Here is an 11,809-nt window from a genome sequence, read left to right as displayed (position 1 = left end):
TTCTCCTAGAACTATGGAAAATCTAGTGAGCTTGCATGAACCTTGAAAGAGTCTTTTAAGCTAGACCACAACTGCACAGACGAGGTCTTTGAAAAGGAGTAATTCTTTGATGGCATCCACCTGTGTTTGCTTTTCCAAAGATATCCGAAAAGCAGCTTGGGGTATCTGCCCATTAAATAAACTAACATCAATAGTCACTACAAAATCAGATATTGTCCTTACCAGTGATCTGCACCTAGCATTAATGACTTTTTTCCAAAGTCTGTGTCACCTTCACAGCACCTTTCTTTAGCATATGCTTCTTTACAAGCAGACTGAAGTATCTCATATTTAAAAATCGGAGTGATTCCATCTCCACACTATCCTGCACTATGGAGGGATTTCTTACATGCAGTATATAAACCAGGTTATTCTGAAGGGAAGATGAAGTGAAACACCTCCATGGGAAATAAAGCTTAAAACAGGCATACTTCAAGAAAGTGCATTGCGGCTTGGGAGATGGGAGTTAAATTCCTGCTCTGCTTTGATCAGATCACTTTATCTCTCTGGCTCTCAGCTCAGCAGCTCTGAAGTAGATCACATAATCCCATCATTTTCCCCTTCTTTGCCTCATCTAAGTTGTAAATCTCTTATCTGTGGCAAAAGCTGAGCCTTTCATATGCAGTACCTAGTAAAATAACTTTGGTTTCAGATGGGGCCTTTAGTGCCTGTAGCAATAGGTAAGCACATACTTTTTCTCCATTTTAAACATCACTCACTGCTTGAACAAAGGCCAAATGGCCAGGGAGCCCAATAAATCAAAGATACAGAAATTCGAGCTACCAGCTCCTGGTAAGATCGAAGGTCTATGGAAGCTCTTGCAGTTGATGTTTGGTCCTGGTCACCCACACATCCAAGCACTGCCCCACTCTCTGAGAAAAAAGACATCTCTAGCTGTAGGAACCAACACAGTAATATGTGTTTGAGAGAAAATAATAGGGACAGTTTCAGTTTTATCTTTTTTTTTCCATATTTGTATGTCTACTGTATGCTTCAGAAAGAAATGAGAATATAAAACATGTCTGTACCTGTCAGTTACCTGACATTAAGCTGAAACACTGCACAAGGATAAGACTGCAAATTTAATTTGCACTGTATTTTCAAAATCTTTTTCTGAACCTTCAGATACGTACCCCTGACATGGCTGTGTTACAGCTCAGGTCGGCTTCCACCAGTGGCACTGATCTAGATTAGTGCTTTACTGTTTACCACTGACAACAGAGGCAGATGGGTAGAATTGTACAAATGTTTTCACAAAAATGTCAAAAGTGAGTGGGCTGGTGAGGTACAGGGAGCCTTTCTACAGTAAGGCCAGTATTATGTTGCCTAGAAACTCTCAAAACAGGGTTACAGCTAATGAAGCCAAGATCAATGTGGACTGGACATTTGATAGTTGATTCAATGCTACACAAGGGACTTGTAGCGAGGTCTGGGACAATTAATTCTTGTGCTGCAGTCAACAGATAGGGTTATGACAAGTGAGGCAAAGAAAATGAGTAATTGCTAGTAGAATTCCCAGTGAGCAAACACTGCCTATATTTAAACAGAGACATGCAGCATTTCAGCTATAGAAGCAAACTGCTTTATAGAATGATCTTAGTGTGGAGGAACCAGCAATGTCCAGGTGGATTGGAGGAAGATCCCAGGATCTGCTCAGCCTGCAGTGGGATCCCGGCCCTGGTGGGCCTGTTCCTCAGCTGGAACAAAGTAAACACACAAGCACCGTTTACAGCCAGACCCCTGGTTCTCCCCTTTTTTTTTAAGGGGCCTTCATCTGGTGGCATACAAAACAATCTTGACAATCATTTTGAAGACTGCCACAGAAAGTATCTAACACAATTAAGTCCACTGTAGTAGGGTTAAATTTACTATAGAGGGTCCAGCACTTGAAAAGGAAATAATCTTTTGAAATTCCCCAAAGACAGGAAATCCGTGGATTTTACATGATCTCCGCAGGAGACCTACAGGCAACATTAAGAGTATAACAAGCTTATTTAATTAACCACTGAGGTTCACCTGCCTGGAAAAAAGAGCTGTTTTGGTCAGCAACGGTGTCAGGACTGTAACCACGGAAAAATATTATTCTGATGCTTGAGCAGAGCAGGTAGGTGTTACGTCTTACCTCACAAGTTCTCTCTCCCTCACACACTGAGTAATCTTTATCCTTAAGATATTAACTGCAATTAAACAGACTTTATCCTATCTCTTAAATAAAACTTCTAGGTGATGTCTAGCGCCATTAGAAGTCCCCAGACTGCCAGTGCTAAATCACTAACCTAATTTCGGTGAGGAGCCCGCCCTCCCTTACCCGAGATGGCAACGGACGGGTGTGCGCGGCTTCCCTGCCCATAGCCAACATGGCGGCGGCGGTCGAACCGCTTCCGCAGGCCCAGCCCGCGCTGCGAGTGACAACACAATGTGCACGTTGGGGCCCTTGCCCATATTCAAGATGGCGCCTAACGCGGTTATCCCATGCCCTGCCCCCACTCAACATGGTAGATCCGTGTGGTATTTCGGCATCCTTCCCGCTCTCAAGATGGCTCCTCCCCACCGCCTCCCCTCGCCTACCGAATGGCGCCGCGCACCGGCGCTTTGCACCGCCCCGCAGCCCGCCTGCAGCCAATAGGCTTCGCGGGAGGCGCCAGGGCGCCAACCCTCGGAGGCGGGCGATCCCCGCCCCTGCTATCAAGATGACATCTCTGATAGCCAATGGGGCGTTGGCGCGGGTGAGGCGGGCCGGGCGGCGCCGCCATTTTGTGAGTCTATAACACGGAGCGGTTGGGTTCGTTCCTGCTATTCCGGCGCCTCCACTCCGTTCCCGACGGGTCTCCTCCGTGTGCAATGGACGGGTGAGTCCCCGCCGGCCCGGGCCTCGGCGCGGGCGGCACCGTGCCGGGGGCGCTGCCGGACTCTTCCCGGGGTGCGGAGGAGGGGGAGAAGGCGGCCGAGGTTCGGGACCCGCGCCGGGGGCTGGGGCGTTACCTGAGGGGGGGGCGCCAAGGGTGCGGCCGGGCCGCTCGGCGGGGGCGAGGCGGGAAGGGGAGGCGGCAGTCGCCGGCGGGGCCGGGAGCTGAGGGGGCGGGCGGGGGGTGTCTCCCGCGCGGGCCGCCCCCTCGGAGTCCCTCGCCGCGGAGCGGGGGGGAAGCGGGGACGGGGGTGGCCCCTGCTCCGCGGCCGCCGCCCCGGCGCGGCGCCTCGTGGGGACCATCCCCCGCCTCGTGTACGCGCCCCACCGGGGGGGCTCCGCCGCCGTGTGCCGGGGTGGGGGGGCCTGCCCGGGGGGGAGGCCGCCCCGTCCCCGCCGGGGCTGGGCGGGGGGAACCCCTCCCTCGCGAGGGGCCCGGCAGGCTGCGAGCGCCGCGTGGGCGTGCGGCTGCGGGGGGGGAGCGCGGCGCGGCGCCGGGGCGGCTCGGCCCGCGGGGGACGGCACCGGGAGCCGGCGCACCTGGCGGGGGGGGCGCAGCCGGGGCGGGCAGCTGATTCACGCCGGGGCCTTGCTGCTATTGTCTGGCGCTTTCGCAAGCGGGGGGAGGGGAGGGGGGGGTTCTCGCTGGATTTTCTTTTGTGAGCAGCTTTTTCGATCAGCGCAACTTTTGCATCGGTTTGCAAAGAGCTGTAACGCTTTCGGGCACGGCGGGAGCTCGCTGCAAGTAAGGTTTCCATTGCAGTGTTACCTGAGAGCCGTAGGTAGAGCAGACCTGTTCTGCTCCCTCTTTCCATTGTCCGCTTCCAACTCCTTCGAGAAAAAAACTTTACTCCGTGACTCTTTGGCTCGTGTAATTATTCTGGAGCTCAACTTTTTATCTCGGGCAGCATTGATTTCTTTAATCACCACCTCATCAGATGTCTCGCTTCATAGGTGTTTGCTTGTAGAAACTGATAATTCATCGAAGGCAACTCGGTTAGAAATAAGGTCTCCATATTTCTTTTTAATTGCATGTTTTTGTAGCGAGCTGATTTTTGTTTCTTCTAGAGCGCAGTAGTTAAAGTATTTCTGAAGGCCTCCCAGTAAGCAGTCTGTTTTCCCAGAGCCCTTAAGTACGGGAAGCCCAAATTAGTGCCTCCTCGCTTCTTGCCTCGGAACACTAGTCTGGTGAGAATTAGGCGTAGTCACATGTCTGGTGGTTTTTTTACACACTGAAAAAGTGGCGTCTCAGCGTTGTTTTCACCTAAAATCCCGTAAAAATCCTGTCCCTTGCAATTATTTTTTAGGCTCGAAGATGCAGTGAGGTTGCTTTGCTTCTTGTAACAAGTTGCTCATCATGTTGAATGATATTAAAAACCCATCAGCATGTGAGAGAAACTGACTTTTGCCATTAGAATCTATCAGCTGTCTTCACCCTAGCTCCTAGGAAAGCTGATTTACTGTGTATGTTAAATTACTTGTTATTTGAATGTAGACATTTTAGTGTATCATATGAGTCTTAATTATATGTTATCTTTTGGAGATTGTGGCGCATGATCTGTTTACCCTGTGAAAGCTGTCTTCTGTTAAAACTTAGAAAGCTGCTTCTGAAAATAGTTTTCATTTCTGCTTAGCTGGCAGTGAGCAGTCTCCCTGGCTACAGGCTGCTTCTGTCTCCTTCTACCTAAAATGATACTTAAAGCTGTGCTTTTCAAATGATCATGTTTGAATAACTTTGTTAAAATATGCAAGGAGTTCATATGGGAAGTGCTGCTTTGGAAAATGACCTAGAGGTTTTACTGGTGCCGCTTTATTCTTCCCCTTACTGCGTAGGATCTATCCCATTCCGTGTAAAAAATAACTTATGAAAGGCTTTTTGCCTGTTCTTTCAGAGTTGTTTATAAAGTTTTAATCCCCTACTTATGGTTGACATGGGATGAGAGAATGAAGCTTCAGATGATGATTTATTAAGCATGTGTGTGTGAACTGGAAGTATGTTGCATGTTTCTTGAATAAAAATTCTTAAATACTGTTGGTGCTTGTTTCTTGTATTCATTTTATCAAATGGGTTACAGCAGTATTCCAGGAATCGATAATTCTTGGCAAATAAAACGGCCCTTCCTGTTGGGTAATTTTAAATGCTATCCCCTGTTAAGGCTACTTTATGTAAAACATTTCCTGTGTGTGAGGCCCACAGGAGGAACAGGAAGTAAGAGAAATGGCTCTGGGGTAAGTTTGAGAGTTTTAGAAACTTGGGAGATTCCCTGTTCTTATGCTTTGCTGGAAATAATGTTGGGGTTTTTTTAAGGTTATGAAAACTGCTGGGTTTATGTATTTTAAGTGAAGAAATGTGTGCTTTTATTTAGTAATTCTAATAGAATGATTATGGTTTCTTAAACTTGATATGTGCAGATGGGTTTAATTAGTTCATTACTGCTGGCCTTCAAAGTGCAGCAAAACCCATCTGTCTTGGTTGGTGACCAGACACCAGGGGATTGCGAAGCCCAGCATTCTCATACAGAGCGTTCTTTAAGTAGTTCACTTGGGTTAAAAAAAAAAAAAAAAGAAACTATCGCGTGGCTTCCTGGCAGCCGCCATTGGATCAGACTGTAACCCAGCTGTAAAGTGCTGGGTTATGATGACATGGCAGGTTGGTTTTGAAGAGGAAGTATGAGGAGCTGAGCTGGCTTATACTTGTGTTACGGCTTATTTGTGAAACATGAGTGACTTAATAAGATTGAGCAGCATTTCATTCCCTGAAAAGTTACGAATTGTTGCAGGAGGGTAGGGAAGGAAGTAGTAAATGCAAATTTTCTAGCATTAAATTGCTTCGTAGAATTGATCTTGAGTACTTCAGATCTCATAGCTGACTGAAGAATGCCTGCCCTGCCTTCTGATTCTTTGCCGTGTTTCCTTAAGGTTGCTGCAGGTCTGTTAGCTACTTCTGGATCCTTTACTCTTCTGAAATGATGGTCAGCTGTTTGAAAGATGGGAGTCTGAAAGAACAGGCAGTGCTGTGTATATATATGTCAGTTTAAAATTATAATTTCTGTGCAGTTTTGCATTGCTGCTTTGCAGTGGTTTGGAGTTTATAACAAAAAGATAAAATCTTCAGTGCAAGGTTATAACTCAGATCCGTAGACTGACTTGAGCACTCCCACAAAAAGGAGTAGGTATTGAACTACTCGGGAAGATCACCCAGGTACCATGTGCCAAGCTGTAGACAAAGTCATTCGCATTCCATCAGTGAAAAGTTGCTCAAAGTAGGTGTGTGTCGTGATATGTAATGGTCACTGCTGACAAGAGCTAGCACAAGCTGCTTGAGGTACAACTAACACTATTTTTCACGTTCATCGGGAAGTCTCATTTTAGGAGGTTTAAGCTCTACCATATGCACTTAACTGTGTTTTCCTTCAGATCTGTGTTAGTGAAAAACACTATTTGTTTTCCTAAGTAGAAAAAAATTGATAGAGGAACCTTGTGTACAGGCATACCCCAATCTGGGAGCTGCCTGGACCTCTTCCCTGCTCTTTCTAATTGCGCTTTGTTAGTCTGGCACTGGTCTGGCTCCAGTGGTGTTAGCATGGCTGGAGGGCTGCTGTAAGCCTGGCACCGACTCTTGGCTTGGCTGAGAAAACAGCCCAAACTCAGCGTGGTGTGTGCTGTCTGTTTCGGGTACCACTGGAGCTGTAGCATTAGTAGTCTTCGCTATTGACTTGATAATTTTGCTAGAGGTAGCCTCTTTACAGCCTAGCAGAGGTTACTTCTTTGAATAGAAGGTTGTTAAGAATTGTAGAAGTGAATATTGGTGATGGAGTTGACTTCTGATCTTTTGGTCTTGGTTTAATCAGCGGTGTGTTCAAATTGCATCGCATTCCCATGGAGAATGCTAGGCTGTGTTAACTGTGGGTTTTTTGGTCGTAGCCCCCCATGGTACCCTTGCAAAAGGAGCAAACTTTGCTGTAGGAAGTCGAAGAGCTGCAGTTTTCTAGCACTGTTGGGTCTTGGGTCTCCACCATCACAATCTAATAATTTTTCTTTGTATAAACTGTCCTTGGCTCACTTGCAAAGACAACTGTGCACTTTGACTTGCTTTTTTCTTACTACTGTAAACTATGCTGGATATTTGTGGCAAACCTATCTAACTTTTTTAATCCTTTTCTTTCTTTTTTCTACAGCATTGTCCAAGATATAACAGTTGGTACAAAGGTAGGCACTTCTCACTTTTTCTCTCTTTTTACACTGCTCAGCATCTGACCTAGTTTTAGCCTCACCAAATGTAGATCTTCAGCTTTAAAGGGTTATTTCTGGTACCATGTAAATTGGTTTTAACCAGAAGGTAATTTAGTTTTCATGTGCATTTAAAACTTTTATTATGGCTCAGCGTTTAGCTCTTGGCTTTTGGACATTGATTATCAACTGTCAGAACTTTATTGCATTTAGAAACAGCCCTTTCCCTTACTAAAATGTCAAGCCATGCATGTTATTTGTGTGCTAGACAATGCTTCTCAATGAAGAAATTGGTCCTTTTTCTTTTGAGAACTCAATTTCCTTTGTTTATGTGAATTCTTGTTCAGTTATATATCAAAAATCCTTCTGCCACAGAAAACTGAGTGTTTAGCTGTTGATTTTTATCTCTTGCAAGTACAGTAAATATGACCTTTACCCTTCTAGTCTCAGGTTTTGAAAGTGCAGACTTAGCCCTAAAACTCAAAGTGCTGACAGGAGCCTCCTTATCTGCTGTGTGTGGTAATGGGCTGTTGTGTTCACAGGATAAAAGCTCATTCCTGTGAAATGTTAAACTGGAATGTGCAGGATAGACTGGCACTCCCTCATGTACTAAAGGTTTTTCATTTTACTTCATGGACATTGTAGCTAAATGCTCTGGGATCAGGATTACAGTAAGTTCAGCCCTGCCGAGTTCTTTTTATTAGATAGTATGTGTGTGAATATTGGCCCCCGAAGTGGTAGTATGACATCTTTTTTTTTTAATGACCCAGGTTGTGTGGTTATTAGCATCTTCGTTATTAACTGAGAAAGATGGGTGTGGCAACTTCATAGGCTGGTGAAGTGATGGTGTGTGATAGGACAAATCTGAAGTAGAGCTGAGCTTGGGTAGCATGAGCTGTTAGGTCTACTTAAGCAGAGAGAGAATTTTCTGCTAGACCACAAATTGGATTTTGTGTTGGAAATACAAAATGAGATGTGACTGCTGTTAAGCATAGGCATGCTTGTTAGTGCTTCAGGGCTTCTGACAACATTAAACGCATGAAGGGGCTCGGTTTAATAGCTGTAGGGGAACGGTTATTCTAACTCTTTCTCATATGAGAATCTGAAGTTTGAATTAATCGTAGTGCCATAAGTAGTGTCTGGTTGTGGTTGAGAATGTTGTCTGCTGCAGAAGACTTTAGTTTGCCATCAGAGGAAGAGGAGGAGGAAGGGCTTGTGCCTGGACAATAAGGCTGGCTAATAATGTAGAGCCTTTATAAAAGGTAGCCTGAGTCACCCTTCAACTGCTGTAGAGCAATTTGATACAACATCTTCTAGTAAACTGATTAATCTAAGTAAAAGTCCCCTCAGTTGGCTTTAACAATGTGTAATTTTCAGCTTTAGGTTCTTGCAGCTTTAAGAAGTGGTTTTATGTAACTAAACTTGACCAGGAAATTTCTGAAACTATAATTGTAGTCCTCTCGGTGAATCTTGAAAAGCTTCAGGATGTGGTATTGCATGCATCATCACTCCCATCTGTGGGGTGACTTCAGTCTGTAGCATAGTATGGTCAGACCTCTAGAATGAGGACTGGGAGAAATCCCACCCAGGCACACAAGGTAGAACTGTGACCACAGTTATGCAGGTTGTGGGGTGGGGAGTGGTGAGACAAAAGTGTGCATCAAAATGAGGTTTCTTGTCAGGTCAGACAAGGCAGGTTTTGAGAAAGTTGAAACAAAATTTTAAGAGTGGCAGAAGGAAAGGAAAGCTGAATCATCTTGATAAAGGTAAGTTTTAAAATTACTTTTGACATAGCAATGTTATCTGCTTATGTTTAAATAAGTCATTGAATATAGCAGTGCAGATCATGTAATAGAATCACATTCTTGAATGTTATGGTATAACATGTTACACATGTCACGGATTTGCTTAGGTAAGTCAGAACCATGTTGGTGCACAGCTAGGAACAAAACAAAGGCTTCTTGTATGCCTGCATCCTCTGCATGGCTGTGTGCAGGTCAGCTATGTCCAGACAGCTTCCCCATACTCTGCTTGCTTGTACTACTCAAAATCATCTGACTGCAGGACTCTTGCACAGAGGGGGGTACAGGCACCTCTGTTTCAAAAAGCTGTGTAACCAAATCGTGTATCAATTGCCTCTTAAAAATACTTAACCTCTGTGGTAAGTGTAAGACCTCATTGGCTACGGCTCTTCGGAAATTTTGCTGTTGCTTTTGTCTGTTGTTTCCGCTTCAATCTACCCTCCTTTTGGTTTGTCAGTATGTAATTTGAAGGGACAGCAAAAGGTTTCTGTCAGTGTTGCCTTTGCTGAAGTAACTACAGCGATAGAGCTCTGTTTATCCATCAGCAGTTGTTTGATCCCTGGGATATCACTGAAATCACTTCAAGGATTAACTGATTCCCCACCTTCAGAAGCAGATGATCTTTACAATTGCTTGATAACTTAAAATAATGCTGTGGAACTGTAGTTCTGTAGTCTGCTGACTTTTATAAAAACACATTCATAGAAATGAGATTCAGGTGGAGCTAGGACTACTTTGTGTGTCCATTCAGAAAGCTCTGCTTGCCAAGAGAGCTTCCTGGCTGAGCTTCTAAATTAGATGTGAAAACTTCTTGAGCTGGAAAACTTTTTAATCTGAGGTGCATACATTCTTGCCATATATGTACAAAGAAGTTAAGAGTGGTGCTCCAAGTTTAAGGTATTAGAAAATTACAGTCCCCAAAAGCTGTTGCCTCCTGTCATACTTTAGGTGCTATGTTCCTGAGACACCAGTAGACCTTTATGATGATCTGCTGTGGTGACAGAAATGTCCCAAAGTTGGAGAACTTTCAGACAAGCAGGAAGAGTGCCTGGGACTTAAAACCCTGCTGATCAAACTGTCAAAGATAACTTAACAATGGCCTCTTGGTTGTCTTCCTATTGCCAGTGTTCCCGGTTGCAAAGTGTAACTTTGAAATCAAGGACTTTGTGTGAAAGGATGTATCAAGTTTGATTTACTTTATTGTTTCAAAAGGCTGGCACTTTTTTTTTAGGATTTTCTCACATCCTTAATTTACCTATTAAGGTAGACACACCTGCCTGAATTAATTGTTCCGAGGTCTTAGTTATATTTAGGATCTGTAACTGAAGAAGTCCCGACGTGTTCTCATGGCTTACTACTTGAGCACTGTCCTGCCTGATGGTCCTGTTTTTAATCAGGATGATAATTGTAGTAGCCATTCCTGGGCTTCACTAGTCTGTAGGCTCTTCAAAGTGTGTGAATTTGTTTAGGAAGCTCGTTGTTATTCTGGTATGGGGCTCTTGATGCACAGCCTTCTGGAATGTCCTGCAGATTAGAAACACATGATTTGAGACTTATTTCTTCCCATGGTTTCATTGCTGTCTAACAGGGAAGGAAGTAGGCCTTAAGATGGAGGCACTGTGTTTGAAGTCCAAGGTACTAGGTGTGACCCCTGCAGTTGCTTCTTCTAAGTAATTTAATCAAGATCACTCTCTGTATCTCCTTTCCCTTTCTTTAATTTTCCTAGATATTGCTACTGTTTTAGGCTCTGGTCTCTGACCAGGACTGACTTACTAGAAAGAGTATGAGCTATATGTCATTGTTCTTTAAGTGAAATTGCATTTCAGTGATTGAAGTCTCAGAATAGTTTAGGTGCCAAATAATCTTGTAGCTTGTTAAGTTGAGCTGTTTTTGGAAGTTGATGCTTCCAGAAACAAAAAAAAAATCTGTGGCATTTGAGAAGTTAATTTTTAAAACAGGGTTTGCTAGAGTGTGATACCGGCTGACTGCATAGAAGTGATTTGTGATCAAGCCAGGATCTTTGCCATGGGAACAGTAATTATGGCTTCAGGCAGTGGGCCAAGAATGTTGTGAGGAAATTCCAGTCCCCTCCTATGGCTTTAGTTAGAGGCTGCAACAAGCTGGCTCTTGTGGCCACTAACAGGCATGATCACACGTGTAAGCCACATGTTGGTAGCAAGGTACATGGATGGTAGTGCCTTTTGGCAAGCATTGTGTCAGCTGGATGTGGTAAATAGCTTGATCTAATCTGTGTTAGCCTTGCATGCAGGTTTTACGCACCTGTATCTTCAACTTGTAGATAACTGTCCTTTGCAGGACATTTGGTAAGCCCTCTGGTTGGATTATGAAAACAGTTTGCATCTGTATTAAGTTCAATGGGAATTTTAGCTATTGGCTGAAGCAGAGGTGCTAAGCAAGATTGTTACTACAGGCTTATCAGCTATTAGATCTGTTTAAAGCAGTTTCTCTATCGCATCTAAACCAATTTTTTTGTGGAAGCCAGCTCAAATTACTTACAGTTGGAAAGGAAATGAGCTGTGACTCCTGTTGTAGGTGAAAATTAATTTGTGTGAGGCTTTCTAGAAAATGATCAGTTAATAAAAAGGTTGTAGAAAATATTCCAGTTTAACCTCAGGCCTACTTTGCCCTCAATCTCTGATTTAAAAAAAAATTAGCGAAATATTTAACCCACATCAATTTATTCAGCTTTATCTTTTTAATCCCTCAAGTGTGGGGATAGACGCTGGCCTCTGAGTCACTGACAGCTGTTCCAAGTATTGTCAAATGAGAAAATGCAGATGTACTGGTGCCACATCTGTGGCCATCTCACACT

At 44.3% G+C, this 11,809-nt stretch overlaps 1 protein-coding gene across 3 annotated transcripts in view; it reads left to right on the top strand.

The window, feature by feature from the left end:
* The first annotated feature begins 1,960 nt into the window (after positions 1-1,960).
* The window catches only part of PTBP1 (polypyrimidine tract binding protein 1), a 32,159-nt gene continuing 22,310 nt past the window's right edge, over positions 1,961-11,809 (top strand). Inside the window, exons 1-2 of one of the 3 annotated variants that reach the window (XM_027812715.2) lie at positions 1,961-2,143; positions 7,123-7,153. In XM_027812715.2, the coding sequence (XP_027668516.1) occupies positions 2,127-2,143; positions 7,123-7,153 (48 nt within the window). In that variant the 5' untranslated portion in view covers positions 1,961-2,126. Of the gene's footprint in view, positions 2,144-2,736; positions 2,889-7,122; positions 7,154-11,809 lie in introns of those variants that run through there. The other 2 variants (XM_055709806.1, XM_055709807.1) reach the window with 2 other exon arrangements.

This window comes from Falco cherrug, chromosome 4, assembly GCF_023634085.1.
Source record: "Falco cherrug isolate bFalChe1 chromosome 4, bFalChe1.pri, whole genome shotgun sequence".
Taxonomy (NCBI): domain Eukaryota; kingdom Metazoa; phylum Chordata; class Aves; order Falconiformes; family Falconidae; genus Falco; species Falco cherrug.
The sequence above is the reverse complement of the archived record's forward strand: the minus strand, read 5'-3'. Positions and strand labels throughout refer to the sequence as shown.